Source organism: Hetaerina americana, unplaced genomic scaffold, assembly GCF_022747635.1.
Source record: "Hetaerina americana unplaced genomic scaffold, ioHetAmer1.1.p SCAF_6, whole genome shotgun sequence".
Lineage (NCBI taxonomy): Eukaryota > Metazoa > Arthropoda > Insecta > Odonata > Calopterygidae > Hetaerina > Hetaerina americana.
In genome coordinates, this window is record NW_027287205.1 from 36,583,797 (window position 1) to 36,604,509 (window position 20,713).

The 20,713-nt window shown below is 37.5% G+C and overlaps 1 protein-coding gene across 4 annotated transcripts in view; it reads right to left on the reverse strand.

Annotated features, from left to right (window-relative positions):
* Window positions 1-19,187, reverse strand: part of kat80 (katanin 80) — a 40,720-nt gene extending 21,533 nt beyond the window's left edge. For all 4 annotated transcript variants that reach the window (XM_071593940.1, XM_071593939.1, XM_071593938.1 and 1 more), the window contains exons 1-7: window positions 18,584-19,187; window positions 18,290-18,420; window positions 17,903-18,121; window positions 17,669-17,794; window positions 13,688-13,935; window positions 11,877-12,027; window positions 10,057-10,340 (exon numbers count right to left, since the gene is read on the reverse strand). In XM_071593940.1, coding sequence (XP_071450041.1) covers window positions 10,057-10,340; window positions 11,877-12,027; window positions 13,688-13,935; window positions 17,669-17,794; window positions 17,903-18,121; window positions 18,290-18,420; window positions 18,584-18,653 — 1,229 coding nt within the window. In that variant the 5' untranslated portion in view covers window positions 18,654-19,187. The remainder of the gene's footprint in view (window positions 1-10,056; window positions 10,341-11,876; window positions 12,028-13,687; window positions 13,936-17,668; window positions 17,795-17,902; window positions 18,122-18,289; window positions 18,421-18,583) is intronic.
* Between the last annotated feature and the right edge of the window lie 1,526 nt (window positions 19,188-20,713).

Sequence of the window (20,713 nt, forward strand, 5' to 3'; positions counted from 1 at the left end):
GTTGAAGTTATAATGCACTCGCGTTCATTTTTCGTTCGCGGGCGAAGATACGTGCAGCGCCGAATATTATTCGACATGAACTGTTGAAATTATATAGGGCATATAAACGATCTTTTGAAGCAAAATGTTCGGAAAGCATTGCCCCGATGCAAAACTACACCCATGGAAAATAAATGCTTAGAAATTTTAATTTAAAAGAATGAATTCAATCACATTTCACCGTAAAAATTCATCTCACTTCCTTACCTAAACGACAACCATCGCGAAGCCAAGAAAAAGAGCTACTCATATAAAGCACCGGATGTACAGAATATTTCCGCCGGGCAAAGATAAGTTGGCATTATTAAGATAAGTTAGCATTTCCCTCAAATTTTTTTCTACGAAACGTCAAATTTAAGTGGTATTTTTTTTTAAATCTCTACTCAATTGGACAATATCACGGGAGAAATCTTGGCGAGACCTTTCGGCGCAGAGCCAGTTAGCTGACACCTAACACGCAAATACTTTTTCACAAAATCAGTTAACATTGAAAAGTACATTCATTGGATATTCACCAAATGAATAGTTAATGATCGATTAATTTTATATGATAGAAAAAACAGCTGTCGTCTGCACAACTGCCAATATGAATTTGGGATAAATACAATGGGCGGATTCAATATTTCCAATATAGCATCGACTAAAACATGAGAATTTGATCATATCAGAGTTAGGCATAACAATGCTACGACCAATATTTTCATTCCAAATATCTGGAAGCAGGAAAGATGCCGAAGTATCACACGAAATATGTACAAATCGGCCTTGCTTTGATGTATTTTTAATTTTTTTGGACAACTGGAAACCATTAATGGTCCGTGAATTCCGCTGAGATAGGCCTACATTTACGATTCGTTACGAACAATTCGACCGAAACACAAGAACCACACCACACCAGTCTGCCCAACGCAGTTCACCAACCCGGGTCAATGACTTAGTAGGAAAATTCAGCAAGTCCACGTGATTTACTGGCCGGAAAAATTAGATTCTGCAAGTGACTTCTTAAGTTCCCTAATCAAAAATACATACGAGACATGAGGCTACACTTCATTAACCACTACAGCTGTTCAGAGTTAGCTCTAGCTCAGTTGGTTCCAAGTTCAACTTTGTGAGCTCTGAACCAACGGAAATTTCAGAAAGCATCGTTGGGATACCAAAATTCTTGCTTCATCCACTCACGAAAGTGCGGTGATAGACACCATGTAACGTCACCTGCAGCACCAACGTTTGAAGTACATGGTTTGTATAAAAAGTATCGGGAAAGAATCTTTAAATATTGATTTCAGATATTGCTCCAATTCCCCAAAATTATTCTAAGTTGAGCGTCGACACGCTTTTGCCAGCGGATTTTGCACGTCTCGAAGGCTCCCTGGTAGGCGTATTCCGGAAGGTCCTTAAGAATACGCGTGAAAGATTATTTGACGGCAGGGTCCCATGTTGGTATCTTTTGAGGGAAGATTTCACTTTGGGGAATATGTGGTCTCCTGGTGCCAAGTCGGGACTGTAAGAAGGTTAGGGAATCGTCGCGATGCCGTTTTCCTTTTTTTTCTTACCGCTTTTGGTCGTCCGTCAAGACCTTCGGGGCAAGTTCAGCGCAGATCTTTTGCAAGGCCAAATTTTCAGTGATAATGGTGTGCACTGTCATCTTATCAATGCCAATACGATCTACGACCGTGCGGACACTAAACCGACGGTCTGAATTCAGCACTTCACGCACACGTCAGGAAAAATTTGTAACCGATACCGTTTAAATAAACCTTGTATGATGGTTTAAGCAGGTCTGGTAACCTTTTTGGACGCTACGGGTGGCCAATGCGCTCGCCCATGTATGGCATCGCCATACTGCCATAATGAAGGCACGACTGGGAAATTTAATCCCATCCGCTCCTTTACCTCGGTATTACAGAAATTAAATGACTTCGAATTGAACTCAAGTAAGCCTTTTGTATTCGTGTCATTATATCAGTACCTTTTTCACAAAAAATGTTGAAAAAATTGGATGCAGCAATGGCTGAAAAAAATTGTAACAGACATCAAATTCATGCATAAATATTCCTCGGGACAAAACATAGAAGACCCTACATCAAGAGTTGACAACGATCCACGTGGGGCCTAGTAATTTGTTTTATCCTACTGCCATTGGTAACAAAATCGAATGACTAACCGAATAGCATTCTGTACACTCCAGTATTTATTTAGCCTTTGTCCGAAAACAGCACTTTTTGGCTGGCACGTCGGACCATTAACAGTGAAAACAATGGAGACGATTAAAAACACACAAGCCCTAGATGAAGGAAAACCCACCCTGGTGGGAATCGGACCCGCGACCCTTGGATTAACGGACGAGGACGTAACCCTGCCACCACCGAGGCCGGCAAATATAATTTTATAAACGTGAGTTATATTTATAAATATACGACCGGTATAATTTTAAAGTACATCTACGTCTACACAATACCTCGCAAGCCGTCGCAAGGACGTGTGGCAGGTGGTGGTAGGCCACCAGCCACCCCGCGATCCACCAAAACCGAGTGGAAAGGGGTGACCGAACACCAATCATGCAACATTCCTACAATTATTACGAAAATAGCATGGTAAATACCTGAACAATTAATACCTATATGACGTACCGCGATTAGTAGAAGGGGTATTGATTGATGATACATGCTGTGGGGCGTAACAAATTCTACTGATCCATAAACAGATCTTAAGCGAAGCATTTGCGTCACCTGCTCTGCCATAGTCACGTTTACATTCGAAAAGGAGTCTCGAAGCTGACGGGATATTGCACTTTTTAGCTCGCGTCCCAGTTGCTACGTATTGTGAATTAAAAAATGAAAAGAAGACTTCCTTCACATTTCCCGTATGCTTTTGCATCACAATTAAGGACTTAGCCACCCACATTTCGATGTCTTTCTTCACAAGAAATGTAATTCACTATCAATCACAAGTTACGTTTCACGGCGGATTAATGGAGAATAATATTAGTCAGAAAATATCGTTATTTGGTTTTTGTGGGATGCCATATTCTCAATCGAATAGTCGAAACGGTTGACGTTGACGAAATATCAGGTGCCCGCACTGATTGAACGGGTCTGTCGAAAATTCGCGGTTGGATTATCACGCCGAAAAATGGTTTCGCGAATGTGAGGACGCTCCAGTATTTTACATAAAGTGGCATGAACATCGTACTAACTACGACACAGACTTGAGACTATTGACGGAAAGACAGTGGAATAGACTAATTGGTCGTTTCGAAAAGGGGTGGGCCAATAAAAACGTTCACTTACTCGAAAACGAATTGGATGAACAGGAGACAGGCGACGGCAAACGAGTCTGTGCACATAATCCCACTAAAGTCCGTTTCTTACGCCCGACAGTCAAGCGACGCACGCCAGCTCGTTCACCTAGATTCCTTCGTCGAGTTCAAATGCAGCCGAGGACTTGCATTTGCAATTAAGGTATTGGCAGTCTTATAGCTGTCGTGAGAGTTCTACGAACTTCACACGGGACGTAACAAAATAAACTTTCCCCCGAGTTTCTACAAGCCTGTGAGCCATTTTCTTTTTTGGATCCTAGATATTAAAAAAAAATCCAATAACGTAACGCGGATAGCTAAAATCAAAATTGCCTCCAACCAGTCCTAATGCAAGCGTATGTTGAATTTCAATTCGCTACAACAGAAGTTTGCAAGTGCACATTTCAGGTCTCCAAACTTGATTTTAAAACTGATGTCAATTCCGATTTTTTAAGGATTCTAGTGAGACTGTCTAAACACTCCACGCCATAGTTTTATAATTGCGGTTTGTGTTTGCATTATTATTATTAATAATAACACAATATTTACCAGTCGACCAATTGGCCGGGTGGTAACATGGCGTGTCAACAATAAACTGATACAAATATTACAAGATGTAAATAATAAATACCGAAACATAAACAGCATTTGGTAAATAATTAATAAATTACACTCCTCTCAAAAATAAATTGATTAATTTTTCTTAGCCGAGTCACGAGCGTCCAAAATTTACTTAGAAAGGGCTCCTGGAAGCTTTTGGGCAGAGCATTCCAATCTTCTATCGCGCGATTAAAAAAGGAATCTTATCCTGTACTTGAAGAATGCCTCCGCAGCTATATCTTAAACTATGGTCTTTTATTCCCTGATGATCGGACTTTTCCAATCTTTCTTAAATATCTTTCCACGCAGCATCCCCAATGTACCCGTAATATTGGCATCAGCATTTCAGACGTGATTTCTTCTTCCTTGATTCGAGCGATTCCCAGCATAATTTTTTTTCCATTTCAGTACGCCAAACCAAACAAACCAATAGGAACTGGACTATTTTTTGACTTTGACTTGAGTTCAAGAGGCGGCCTACAAATGCGTGCGAAGATTAGGAAACGAAAGTATTCTTCATTAACCTATTGAATCTTTTCCCAACTCTGCCTTCATTGGTGTCTTTTTTTCCAACTCTCATCAAAACTTTTCAAAACATAATCAACGTAGCAAATTTAATTAAAAAATTCACTTCTACTCTGTGCATCTATACCATCACAGCGACTCTGTAAACAAAATCGCCATAGAAAAATTCTAAGCATCGCGTGGAAAATTTCGATCCGTTCATCTAACCGCGATAACTCAATTCGGAACCTTAGTTCAGAAACTATGTGAAACCAATTCCGTTCGAGGTCTACATGACCCCGTACGTACATGAAGGCACATGACTGGAGCATTGCGACATTCTTTGAGTGGACGTCACAAACGGGATCGATCACAGAATTTCTTTGGGGGAATTCAAAAAGCCGTGTGCACACATGAGGATGCAATAATTATTCCAACATTTCCTTTGGCCTCTTTAGGAACAGGTAAAAGATCTCCGATGGTCCACTACGCAAAATAATTATTATACTCATGGGACGCACAAACAAAATTGTGAAAAAATATGCTAACTCTTTCGGTTTACTGGGATCAAGTAATAGTAAAGCAAAATGTCCAAATTATCTCGTTTTTCGCTGATGAGGCCCAACAGATAAAGTATTTTACCTGAACGATTTAAGTAATTTTATGAGTCTAACATCACACACGGAACGAAGGTTAAATTAAATATTTAATCAGATGAGTAAATGGAAGGTGGTGCCTTTAGCGATAATGTTGAAAATGCATGATTATCCAAATAGTACTACGGTAGGAGAGATAATGTAAATAAAATTAGAGAGATTAAGTGCAGACCAGATAGATTTAATATGTCCTTTTTCCCACGCACGATAAGTGATCAGAATAATGCTATCCGACCACACCAGGGGGGAGAGTAACGTGTGTCATAAGTAATCTGGTGTATAATTACCCCCTGCCACACACCCTATTGGCGATTCGCAGGGTACCACGTAGACATGCCATTATTATTCTTACTGTCCGTGATAAAATTTAGGTAAAACACAGGAGGAGTGCGAATTGCGTAATGAGGAGTAACTCTGATGAAATTTTATGGATTGATGGGTTATTACGGAGTAAACTGATAAGGTATGACGGCCAGTCATTTCGAGATAATAAATTCAGTGGTCCTTCCTGGTTCTAACGGAGGATATTCAAGCAAAACAATGCTCGATTCCTCCAAAAGGTGTGCGAACGGAAAATTATAATTATTATAAGTGCATGGATTTATCGTCGATTGAGGCAGCTTTTGACGTATCATGTTTTTTAAGCTTCAAAAACTTACGTATAAAATAACACCTACTAACTCACAACATTTCTTTATCCTACATATCATCCAAAATGCCCATCAATTTCTTCAACTTTGCCGGCCGACTGAAAGAATTCTTCCATCTTTTTCACTTCCTAACACTTATCGTGCCTTACTCTTAATCCATCCATCTTTCACCACACACAAACACACACATCTCAAGAGTCTCCGGCTACGCTCGTCCTCTTTCACGAGAGACCATGTTTGGGAACGATGCAAAATTACGCTCCATATCAAGGACGTTACTAAGCATCTTTGCTCGAGAGTGCCTGTGATCAATTCCATCTCAGAAAATGCTTCCACTTCTGACGTAATTCATCTCGGCAACAGAAGGTAAACAACACAAAAACTTAGCGATCTGAACAGAAAACACGGATGGCATACCTTATCAATTTTACACGGAGCCTTCGCGCTCTCCCATCACAAAAAAGAGAGTAGTTAATATAGTTAACCAGGAGGTATATTTTGAGAAAGAAAAAGGGAAAATATTCCCAACTCGTGTAACAAGTAATATGCATATGGTTGGAGAAAACTAAATTTCTCCAGCCAGTTGCATGACCTAGGATAAAAATTAAGAGACTAAAAAAATAAGGTACCAGACACGCGAGGAGGGGATACATGAAAATAAGAGTCGGCGCAAGGTAAACTAATGCCAATTATTGAAATAAAAAACTTTGAACATATTAAACTAACTTTGAGCAAGGATATTTCGAAGCCAGACCCTAAAGCATGTCGGCATTGTTTCACAGCAATCTTAAATAATATTGGAATCGGGGTCATTTCATCCGTATTCCACGAGATTCTAATGTCTACCACTTTCCTAGTTGAAAATTTGGTGATTTCTCTATTGAATGATCTAGAGGAGTCTTCTGAATACAGGAATTTACAGTCTACCACAGGAAGAAAGAAATGAAACACAAGATAGGCCTCATATTTGAATAATTTTAGTAGATTTTTTTAACCCATTCCTTCATTTTTTAATGCGTCGCTCGCAGAAAAAAATGAAATATCTCTCACGACCTCGAAGAGATTCTGCCCTGGGAACGCCGACCCATCAATTGCAGCATCTGTAAAGGCGACTGATTACCATTTGAACTCCAGATTTCACGGCATACGGATGGATTAGTAAAAACACTTAAATTATTAATCGAAGGTTGTCTTGATAGCTGAAGGTATGTACCCAATAGCTCGGTCATCACCTACGGCCAAGAGCGCGTTAAATTTACGAAGTGGCAGAGAAAAGGGGTCAGTTTTTTTCCCTATGTTATTCGCCCTTAACCCGGAAAGATCTGCTGCGTGAGAAATCATGCAGCTTGGGTGAAGCAGAGGCTTTCCGGGGCATCAAATTCTACCTTTCATGCTTTACCCGAAATCGAACCCGAGCCATCTGCTCAATAGCCCAGCACTCTATTCTTTGGACTGCAGTCATAGTGTAAGTACTAATGACGTAGGCTAGTGAAATCCATTCATGTACGTCAGGGTAGGGGGACCAGTTCCTTTCTCTGTTGACGCCTGTGATTTTCCAGCCAGATCTAATGGGCAACACATTTTCGTGGCGGCAGTTAAAAGAGGTGAGGAAGATCAACGCAACGGATATGATAGCCAACATGCCGGATCTAACGCAAACGAAAGGAACCCATAACATCAAGGCCCATCTACATGAAGGCCCTCGAATTTGAGAACGAACACAAGGTAAGGGCATTTCAGTGTAAACGGGAAAATTTTTAAATTATCCTACGTAAATGCAGAAAGCGCCAGACAAAAATTCCGATCAAGTAAAATTAATTACGCACTGCGAACTTACTACAAGTCGGTGGGCAATATCAGCGGACGACTTCGTTAATGCAACTGCAGCGGCATTAATCGTATTATTTGAATTAATCAAGGGAAAACAACTGTGTATTCAAAATTTGGCCTTATTCTCGTGGACTGTGATGCGACTACGATAACTTTGTGACATAGCATGTACGATAATTCAACACAACATCATGTTCCTTTTAATCCCTCAGAAATTCAGATTGTATACTTTCCATAAAAGAGCTTTTAAATTATTTAAATATGAACCTCCACACGTGAAGCAGCCATGATCGGTAAAATGCTGCTCCTCGATTTCAACAGTTCGTCAAACTACTGTGAGCAAAACCAGATGTCTCGACAGCTCTTGCCGACGACAACAATATTTCGCCCACGGTTCGGGCACCACCTCCTAGCTGGTATGTCATCATCGTCGCGCAATCCTCTTCGAGTAGATGGTATCACCTCATCGGCCGAGTGAAACATAAACCCACGCGGCACGAGAAAATCACTCTCGGAGGGCGGTGTAAAGGTGAGCGGCGCCGGACGAATCATCCCCGAGATGATTTGAGGGTATAACTATTTGTACCGCATTAAGTACGAAGAACGAGAAGAACGGATTATTCTCCACCTAGCACTCTAGAAAGATGAAAATATCACGGTTGCCACAGTACGGGATGTATGAATTTACGACGCGTTTCTTATTACGCGCGAAATTTAAATCATTCCGATCACTATTAGGTCATATATATTTCCTAAACAGCTCATTGGTTGGAGCAACGGTCCGGCATCCGTGGTTCGGGTTATATGCAGAATATACGATATATATTTATATATATAGATAAGAATTCCACATTTTTATAAAAATTCACATTTCTTTCAAGTGTTTCAGCCAACCTCAAAGCAAATGTTATGAGATCGGCTGAAACCAATTATCCATCTAAGAGGAAATTGATAAAATTGCGTGATGAAATGTTTTCATGGCTACAGATCCATAACTAAGAGTTTAAAAGCATCAAAGGAGAAAAACTGTTAAAAATCATAATTCTAATCACCACTCATAGAATGAGAAACAACACATTTGTGTCACTGATCAATAGTTATCCATTTGCTATGTGTCAGCGGTTTTTGCAACAAACACTATGTAGCTTTCCTGGAGTAGAAAGTAATTACACTTCTGTCCCTACATTCATTACAAGAAAGAACTGTATTTATGTCTAATTATTCAACTTTTACATTCTAAGGGCAAAGTGTGAACTGAAGCTCAAGGTCTCATCAAACAGAGGTTGTGGAAGCACCCATAAGGAATTTCTAATGGAATAGAGCAAATTATGGCAGGGTATAGGGTAATCAAGGAATGTGTTCCAGTGAGGCAGACCGACATGACCAATTATTTCAAACTAATGAATTACTTCATTACCTAAAGCACTCATTTACCACCATATAACATTAATGCAAGGAGTCACACCTAAGATTTTGACAATGCAGACATTTAAATTTCCCACCCTGTGTTTATATTTAGGATATTTTTTTTTCTATGCATTTTGAATTAATGTTAGTTATTAATGAGAATCCTAAACATAATGGTTAAGGGAATTGAGGAGCAGATGCCACACCTTCTTGTCCCTAAAATAGCATGAAGCTAGGTTCTGGGTCCAAAATTAATGTCAGAATACACATAAGTTCTAATCTCACAGAATAGGTCCATACTAGTACTAAATCATGGTTTAAAAATAGCTGTGCATAATCAGTTTGAGAACTTGAAAACAGGGATCGAGATGGTGCGGTGGCTATCGTACCGGCTTCCCACCCAGAGGGCCCGGGTTCAAATACTGGCGGTGTTGAATATTTTTCAGTAGTATCCCAATCCCTACTTGAGGTGCTTTGTGGAGGGCACTTGAGTGAGTACGCCATCCGTTAGATGGGACGTTAAGCTGCAGACCCCTTGGTGCCTTTCGTTAAGAGTAGGCTAATGCCGACACCAGGTTTCTCTCCACCCTTCATCCCTTCCTGTCCATCCCCTATGGCGCAAATGACCTTAGCTGTTGGTCGCCTCCCCTAAATACTACTACTCCGAACTTAAAAACCTAAAATTCATGCAAATGTCTTGGAAGATTTATATAATTATTTCATTATTCACACTTTTTCCTGGGCTCCCAAATTAAGTGAAATATAGGGGATTTTACGGTAATTACAAAGAGAAGAATTAACAAATTGAGTAGCTTCAGGTGTGATGTGGTGGAAGTTGAACATAATGAATAATTGATCGTAGCACTTTTCCACTTGATAAGATTTATACTGGTCATAAAATAAATCTTATCAAGAGGTAAAGTTCTACGAATAGTTATTCATTACGAGAGGAATTAATACGGAAATACATGGCTCATCACCATCCTGGTAAGACTTTTCTAAAAAATTTTACCCAATAGAATCAGACTGTTTGAGAAGCAATCAATATAAGTCTCACTTGTTTCAAACTTACCTGTGCTTGCTTCCTGGTGGTGGTCGCTCCTTGTTAAAGCTCTTTCTCACACTTTGTCCATGGGAAAATGGTGAGGTGGATGTATTTGAAGATTGTGTGGGTGTTGATGTGATCACACTAGGAGAACTTATGGAAGAGACACTTGAGACGGCAGTCTCAGCAGAGTCACCCTTTTCACTCGTTGGGATGGCACTGGTCAACAGACTTGGGTGATCATGAGGCTGAACACCCTTAAGATCCACAACATATAAAACTACATTGGTGGAGTGGAATGATGCCCCAATCTGTAAGAGAAATGTCACGGTAAAGAAATCAAACATGCTTTGTTCAAATAATAGACCTGAGGAAATATTGGATATTTTCATCAGTACTTTTGAAATTACTTGAAGACCTAGGAGGACATTCATGATAACATCATCACAATGCACCTTTTTCTACTCTAATGAAATTTAGAGAAATAATTTAATGCATGCATAAATATCAGGTAGGTCTATGAAATATTCCATGAAAATATTATTGCATTATATTTCCGCATCTTACATCAAGTTAGCACACATGAGTAATTTTTTACTTTCCAATTCTTCACTTGAGCGAAGCTGCGTTAAGAGAGATTAAATCTCATACTGAAAATAAATTTAAAGAAACTTAGACGAACTTCGAAAATCTAAGTATCAGGGCGAGAAAAGGGCGGAAGGTGCTAAAAGGCAGTTTATGAAACACAAACATTTAAGCATCAAGGTTGGTAGAAAATACAAAATAATGAAGAAGGGCATTACGTGGCCTGAACAATAGTTTAGGTGTTTTTTAGTATTGTTCTGATCATTTATGAGTATGTTAGGCTCACCCAAATTACAATTGAAGGTACTATATTGCAAACAAGTCCTTGAATTGGTACACCATAAAAATAAGGAATAGGAGAGTGAACTGGAACATGAGGAAAGTAAACTCAAACCTATCTTGTAATTTATGACAATGCAGGAATTACATCATGCAGAATAAAGTAATAAAAAAAAAGAATTAACAGAATGATAACTTCCCACTTCTACATGTACAGGAAATTTAGCTGGGGGAGTTAGGAAAAGAAAGACCTATCTCCATCAACAGTTTTTGAGAAAATGTACTTCCAAAAATGACAGCATTCATTTTTTCATTATAGATTTGGCTGCAAAGTAATTAATCCTTTAATTAAGCTATCCCAAATGTCATGACAGTTATTATTATAGTTTATTTTCCCCATGATTATTAAAATTAAGGCCATTGTCAATGGAGAAGTTATGGAGAAAAGGAGATCAACATGAAACTAAGACCTAAAATAGTGACCTCTTGCATATTGATTACATGTATATTGTAAAAAAATACGAATCTGGCATGAAGTGAACATGAAATATAATCAATGTCCTCAAAATTACTTCAATATGATCACTACAATAATTAGAAATGAAATCTCATACAGTAATGGAATTACATTTTGTTACTCTGATTTACAAAATCACATTTCTGTGACTTGCTCAACGCAAACATTTTCAGGAGCAAGGCTGGAGAGAAGACAAGCACAAACCATGCCCTCTGATGTGCAAATAAAATAATGATGCAGTCATGTACTCCCTTTTAAATTCAATCAGTGAAATATAATGCTTGGACACTAAACTGCAACTTTAATTTGAAAATATATAATGTAACTAAGGCACATTCCATTGGCATCACTTTATTAGAATGCCACAAAATTTAAATAGGCGATGCGCTTGGAAACCCATACTGTAAATCAAGTACCGATATTAGACATTTTCATTAATTTAAAATAAACAATACCCTGTACTTACCAGCTGGTTTTGTGCAATTGCTATGTCCCACACTTGAGACCAACCAATTGGAAGGGAATGATAGGTGATAGCTGGCTCCCATCCTAATACACGCAAGGAATCCTCACTACCACAATAAAGGCAAACACCTTCATCACTAAATGAAAGGCACCTGCAACAAAAATTATAATTTAACAGCACCATATTACAACTGAAACCAATAAGGATAGCAAAAATAATTAACAGGAAAATGCTTCAGTGTACAAGGCTATCCAATACACATAAAAGTAGCATGGAAACTTATTGGGTAAAAAGTATGAATGGAAGTGGTAGACACTATCTACAGAAAGAAGACTTGAATTTTGACAGAAGCTAAATCACACACAAGCTTGTTTTAATAACTTTTATGCAGTCAAATTTTGTAAAAAGTGTCATAAATTTAGCTTTTGCAATAAGAATATTTTCATTGCATTACTTTATAAATATTTTTTTTCAGAAGTCATTAATGAAGTGCAGTTAATTATGTAGCAATGGCATAAAAATTAAACGTCATGAGAACTTGAGATAGGAAATAAATCTGATAAAGAATAAGTGAAATCTATGAATTCAGGTTTGTGGACGATCAGGATTTTTTGCCAGGGTATTCCCAGGGTCAAGGTTGGCCAGTCAGTCAAAGGGTTGCAAGAATTGCTGAGCACTTCATTTAGTTAATGCAATGGGTGTAGAATGAAAATTAATGTAAATAAAACAAAGGTTATGTGGTTTTCCAGAAAGATGAAAGCTAAGTTACATATAAAAATAAGAGTTATGTAACTAGAGCAATTTACCTATCTCAGAAGTGCTTTGGACCAAATAGGTCAAAGCATTATGGACATAAGAAGAAGAATTGCATCAGGCAAAGAAGCTTACACAAGGAGGAGGGAAATGATGATGAGGGAGATGAGTAAGAATGTTAAGAAAAGGCTTGCTAAAACTTTCATGTAGATCATGATTATGTTCAGCGCGGAAACATGGTTGTTGAAGTAGGAAAATACATGCAGTTTGGAGGCTTTTGAAATATGAGTGCGGAAAAAGATGGAAAAGGTGAAATGGACTGAAAGGAGAGCAAACAAGGATATACTAGAGATGATGGGAGGAGAAGAGAGAACTACTGCTGGCAAAAATTTAAAGACAGCAGGAAAAGTGGATGCGGAGTGTTTTGAATGACAATGGGATGTTGAAGAATGTGGTAGAGAGGAGGATGTTAGGCAAACAAGGAAGGAATAAATAGGCATGCTGGATGGAATGAAGAGAAGAAGAAATGATGTGGAATTGAAGATGGACCAACTGCAGTATCAGATGCCGGGTTGTGCTTTGCTAAGAAAGGCAAAGAAATCTATCATTGGCTGTATTGTTGTAAGTCAGCAAATTCAAAACCTTAACTGATAGTTTATCTTAACTGATAAATATCAATAATATTTATTATCAATCATAATATATGCAATTGCAATTTGATATATGCTCCAAGTGGTCAGAAAAGCAATGAAACTAGTGCTATCCCTCTAACACATTCCAAAAAAATACAGAGTGGCAACAATATTAATTTAACACTCAACCACTTTTAATTAACACTTTAAATCAGTATTGAGAAAATCTTTATGCAATGAAAAACTTTCAATCATACAAAAATGAATGAGTATTGTGAAATACATCAATTCTAAAAAACAATCTCCCATTATTACAGATCCACACACAAGACTAGAGGTTCAACTTCTACCTTTTCAAATGATATACTAAGCTCATTAAACACAATGACAGTAGATTTAAATAAATATTCATCATATTTAACTTACCTTACAGGAGCAAAATGAGATGTATCTTGCTCGCTGGTTGAAACTAATGATAAGTTCTCCAGATCCCAAAAACGGACTACCCTGTGTGTTGTGCCAGAGGCCAAAAGGAATTCGTGTGGATGGAATTCAACGCAGGTGACAGGGCGGCTGCCACCAATTCCTCCCCAATTCGGTCGTGCACCGACTGAACTGCCTCCACCTTGATCCACAAATTCTGTCAAAAGCCTCCCCGCTCTTAGGTCCCACAGCTAAAACAAACCATCATATCATGAAGTATTCATTTTGAAAGTGAAAATGAATGAATGCATAAAAATTTATAATTTCATAATAGAGTTATTATCAATTCATAAATAGAGCAAATACGATAGCCTGCCAGACAAATTTAATACACTATAAAACGATGCAGTAATGTGACATATCTTTAAATTAAGTAGGGCCATTTTCACCCTCATTTATCCCTGTCCCCTTTACCTTGGTAAGGACCCGAAAGATATGAATCACCTCCTCCATCTTATGCAATTATCAATCATATACCAAACAGGCACCTTTTGCTAAAGAAGTTTATTTAAGTTTGACACAAGCATCTTTCACTACTATTACCAACTGATCATTTCAATAACATATTTACACTGAAATATGATCCATACCACAAATGACAATTTTTTTCTCTTATAGTACTAGTAGAATACATACAGGGAAATGAAATGAACATATAGAACTCTTTAAACAGATTGATATATGCTTCAATAATCCTAAAACTAGGGAGTCTTGTTTGTGCGCATTTGTACAGTGTATTCCTTGGTGATCAGGGATAATTCTTTCTTCGTGAAAAATGGCTGCAATAATAAGCATTGCAAAATATTTCTCCTGATTTCCCTTCAACTTCTGGTGAGGAAATGTAAACGAATGGCACATCCCAGTGCCATTTGAGAACAACCCCAGTTGAAATAAATACACAAAAATATGGCTGCATAGGCATTTTCTAGGCCAAAGATTAGAACTAGGCTCCTAACTACTTTCTGAAGAAACTATCAAACAGACATGTATGAATGTATACATGAAGTCAAACTCATTCATTGCTATGTTTTTACAAGCAAACTCAATCCTGATTATAGTGAGATTGCGTCTATTGTGAACAAATGGTTTGAATGATAAGGACATGAAGAAGAATTCTTTATGCAAATATTTTACAAGGACTGGAATTGATCACAGGGACAATGAGTAATGATGTTAAGAAAACATTGCTGAAAGCTTTGATCTGCAGAATAGTTCCCCATGTCATGGAAACTAGCTCGCTGAAGCAAGGGGATGCATATGGATTGGCAGCTTTTAAGATGTGGGTATGGAGAAGAATGAAAAGAAGTAAAATGGATGGAAAAGAAAATAAATACTACACATGTACTACAGAAAAATGTACTACACATTAAACGGGAGGGGAGATAATTATTGGAATAAATTCAAAGAAGTGCAGAAAAATGGATGCAGAGCATTTCAATTGGCAATGAACTGTTGAAGACTAATGATGCTAGGGAAAACATTAAGCAAGTGAGGCAGGGGAATGAAAAGGATATGAGTATGGGAAGGGATGAAGGGGGTCAGCAAGTATAAAGAATTGAAGAAGGGTTTATTGTAGTGTTCTGTGTCACATTGCGCTGTGTTGGCTGAGGCTTAAAATGTTGTAGTGGTTAGTATGTGACTCCATCAAAAACCTACCATAAATAGTAGACTATCTTTAACAACTACAATGAGCAGAGCAAAGGATAAATGTCATACCATGGACTGATATCTATTATTATATTTCCTGTTCATGACCTTTTCACATCCCTGACTCCTTCCTTCCATATCTCTTCCCACATTACTGGCAATAATATTTTCAAACATTTTTAAACATAATCAAACCACATTTACTTTAATGGTGAAACAGAGTTCAAATTTTACGTTAACTTCTATTTTTGTTATCACTTCTGCATAAATATATATTTGAGAGTGTATATGAGAGAGAACACGGCAAGAGACGATTCATTTAACATACTTCTGCATGAAATAGATCAACTATAACTGCTACCATGATCAATAACACTTTCACCTTGCATCTTGTTAAAATGAAGTTTGACTGCCTGTGACAATCCACCAGGATTTGCTGGCAATCACCAACATTTATATGCAATTCAAATTCATTTCATACTCACTCATTAATATAAAATTTCTGAACCAAGTACATAAATCTCCAAGAGGAAAGAAAGTGTATTCCACTTGAGCCAGATTATTTAAACCAAGATTTTAAAAGTTTTATTTCATACATTTTTAACCCAAATTGAAATAAGTTTTTTTCAGATTAATGTGATTTTTACAGGTGAGAGTTAAATACAGACTTTGATTCAACAGAAAGGCAAATCCAAATTTTTCTGAAATCAAATGTCATAAAACCAAAGATGGATCTGGTGTCTTTCACGGTTAACTTTGAAAAATGGAGACTTCTTGAGCATTGAATGTAGTACAGTTGACAGGAAAATTTCTACTATTTCACACGAGACTACTTCTAAAAAGCAACATTCCCTTTCTTAGACTTAGAGATCACCTTTTGAAAAATGAATGCTATGGGTTTAGGACTATTGATAGAGTCCAGTGGTTAGAGTCCTGGGCCACTGACTTGATGGCCTAGGTTTGATTCTAGGTGATGCCTCTGGGCACCCTCAGTTTGACCCAAGCTGTGTCAATTTTTGGGTACTAGATCTTCCCTTGAAAACCAACAGTGGCTCAGGGAAAGGAACTAGCCCCTCTACCCAGATAGGTGAATTTCACATACTGTCGGGCTCAGTACTAATTGAGTTTTACCCTTACCTATCAAACCAACCTAACGGTTGATAACTGTTTCAGTTTTAGGAATGAAACTCCCAAAATTTATTAACAAATCATATTTTCATAGCATGCGTACAGATATAATTATTTCAATCAGTCAATCATGAAATAACCTTTTACAGTTATGGTTCATCAACAAATTCAAACTTAGAAGACTTGTTACTGATGAGCAGAGCTTTGGACTTATGAATTAGGTCATTTACTTATGTGGAATTGCATTAATGACTGACTGCACCCAATTTCTTTGATTATACATTTTAACATTGCTTCACAGTTCTCCAACATAATCAATCAAGACATTAGATCATACTCATGGAATATTTTCAAATATTTGTACTAAAGGTCATTTCCAAAATGATTGAATATCTATAATAAGCATAATTCCTTTCCTTCACAGTCAAATAGTTGTAAAAAATATCAATTTGTTTTTTAATCATTCCATAAACCCATTATTAAACAGAAATAATAGTGCCCAATAAACATAAATCTTAAGGTACATAGCGTCATTTTGCTCAGGGATAGATTGTACCTTGGATTTTGATGAGATTATTGACAATATTGATTTATTTAAATAACCCATAAGTTACATACTGGTAAAATGCAAAAAATATTTAGTGGATATTCTTCGTGAAACAAGGTATTCCTTCTCCAAATATGTATTGTGAGAGTTATGTTGAATTTGAAATCGCAGGAATCCTGTAGACCTCACTTTATACAACACAAAATCTTTAACCAGTGCATATATGCTATATTAAGTTCTCTTTGAAAGCAGGTCAACATTTAACAGAGACTAGTATTCATATTCATAACATCTCACCAGAAGGAAGAACGACTTACACCTAAACTATCACTGCTGAACCCTTGCTAACAATAGGCCACATGTGAATGCTTGAATGCTGAGAATTGTCTAAAATCTTACATTTTTTATATTTACGCAATCGGGCAATTAAACGTTTATTTTTATAAAACATCCCTCAATGTAAGTAGTGACTCTTTTCATGGAACCACTAAAATTTTGAGTGGATTATCATGAATGGGCAGACTTCATAACCTATGCAGGCTTATCTGTGTGTAAGTAAACAAAAATTAATGGGTACACAGGAAAAATAATTAGATGCTTACTTTAACTGTTCCATCATCAGAACCGGAGGCAACCCATTGGCCATCTGGACTAAATTTTACACTGTTCACCGTGAGTTTATGTCCTTTATATGTATAAATACAGCCCTTTCTTCTTATATCCCATAGCTGTAAGATAAAGTAAATTGTCAATTCATGGAGTAAATTCTTAATTGTCGATAATTGTACACAAAAACCATGTGGGATCTCGAGATTATCCAAAGTTTTGAGTGTTACCTTAATCTCCTTGTCCACACTTCCCGATGTAAGAAAATCGCCATACGGATGAAAATGTGTGCAACGAACACCATTTTTATGGCCCTGCAGTGTACGAACCATCTTAGCTGCTTCCAGGTCCCATATCCTCAAGGCTCCATTTCCTGCTCCAGATACAACAAGCTCTTCGGTGTTACCAAATTGTACACACTCGACTGCAGATGCATTTCCACTCAAACTCTGCATGGTGAAAATATGGAGTTAGCGCCTTTCTCAAAATGCTACATAACACCACGACTTTATTAAAGAACATATTTTCTGTCTTAAACGTATGAAACTAGTTACTTATTCAACATTTGATCTTAATTATTCAAAAAAGATAATTCCGAAAATGAGTTATCTACTGACCATAATACAATTTGGCTTTCCCACAGCCCAGAGGTTGACCAATTTATCATCTCCTCCGGTGACAAGAACTCGTCCAGATTTGTGCCCAAGGGCCAGACATCGTACTTTCGACCCATGAGCGACAAAATCTTCTAGGATCAGATGAAAAAAATATGCAATTATTAATCTCCAGGGATTGACACAGTAACATTGATAATCACTAAATTGAACAGAAATCTCAAAAATTTTCAAATGCAAACTCCAATAAATTATAATATTAAGATTCAAATTTGATAGATAGAATTATTCACTTACGCAGTTTCCACGATCGTTTCGTTAACGATGCCATGCTTTCAGGAGCTGCAGGGCTTGTATGTATGACCATATAAGATCTCCTGTTGGCCTACATTTGCATGTAATGTCATCCGGCAAACAAAAATTGTTATTACTGCACAATGCTGGTAGTACGATAATACAATACTGTAGGTGTCATCTTGAAATACGATTTGAGAAATAAGCGTGCAGTAATCCCACACAGATATAGATACTAGAATTGCACTATCACCACCATCTGTAAACAACTATAGTTCAATTTTTGCTCCATCTCACACGACCTATGTTCACTTGATTTTATCCACCTGACCGACAGCTAAATAATAAATACCACTACTCAACACATATCTTCTCTTCATTAACCAGTAACAGCAACACTCACAACCGTATAAGACAAGAATTTTTACGTGGGTGTCACTCTGAGTCGTTATTCCATTTAAAGCTCAAATAAGGTTAGTTTAATAAGTTTCGGTGTGGGAATCCTTCAACTTAAGTAAAAATATATATTTTCTTGCATTAACCAAAACGATTAAAATGAGTTCAGCAAGTAGTTAGCCAACCGTTTCACCGTTTTGACCGAACACGACATAATTGTGTTATTGTTTTGTTTCAACACATTTTGAATATATCAAGCGCACACAAGATCACGCAAGATAAAACTTCCTCAATACTTTATTCCCAGGCCGCCGCTAGTGGCGCCACGTACGTACTTCAGTCTCGTCCTCGAATGAAACAGGTTTCGTGAGACCGTAATGTTTCTTAGAATGTACTCAGAGGTGAGGAATATCAGATTTCGTCGAACAATGACCGATATTGTTAAAGTCTATGTACTGTTCCCTCTAAACAATAAAAACATATGCCTCTCTCAAGGAAAATCATATTTTTCAGCAGCTTTTATTAAAATTTTTATGTAAAAAGAAATTCGATTTTGTTAAGTCTCTATAATCTTCTCAAAATATGCAACCCGATGAATCATAGGTGCGAAAAACAATTAGGCATTTAATCCAAGTTGGCTCTCGTTAAAAAGAGGTTTCGATGATGGTTGGAAAGTAGCCCACCAAATATAAAAAATATTTTTTCTCCCTTTGAAGCTGAGCCTCGCCCCCGTTAAAAAATAAGAGGGGGTGGAACTGGAAATTTGGCATTTACTTCTCAACTTTAGAGCGGACTAGGCTATAGATGATTGATTCAAATTGGATTATTGAGTAGGGAATATTCTGTCCTCCAGTCTTACTTGTTAGTGGCAAACGAGAACTGCGATGCATGTTTTTCTTCGTGAGTCGGCGTAAAGAGGAGGATCTTCTCCGTATCCTTCCATCCAAATGTCACTACTCTTGGCCCATTTCCACCCCCACTTCAAGTCTACACTATTTTTTCCTCTAGTACAAAGCACAAACGTAGGTATAATCATTCCCATCACCGAAATCAGTTTAGCTGCAAATATGATACATTAACTCAAGAATCATTGCTAGAAGATGACGCTTCAGACCTTATTTTAATTATTTTACTTAACCTTACTATCCACTACCCGTAAAAATAAAATATAGTTCTGAAATGCCATTATAAAATATGAATATTTTTGCTGTAACCATCAATAACAATCAAGGGAACAACAAATAAAAATGCTCTCTTTGGAGTTTATTTACGTTGGTATTTGACGATTCTTTTCCCCTCGCCTGGAACAAAATACGGAAAATTGGATGCGTACCGCTGGGAGCGAAAGTATTCCAAGAAAGTAATCGAAAGTATGTGGATGAGGGTGCTTACAATGACAAAACGCTTATGATGTCTCATAAATCTGTGCAATTCGCGTTATAGTTGCCAGGAACTGTCAAAAGTGGATGGAAGTAAATTGATTGGGGATGGTCAAAGAAATTGACTTATAAAACTGTCCTTTCACGGTGATAGATCAATATAGTACTGATTTATAATCTTCAATTTTTTCATCGCATCTGAGAGCTTGCCCTGTAGCTACGAGTTATAAATTAATCCATTCTTTTTACTCTTGGATCAACTTCAGGCCGTGGGAGGTATACTGGATTAGGTCAGTATCCTCAGCCTGTCATGCCGTTTGCATTACTGGTGGGAAATAAAACTTTGGCCACGGACATA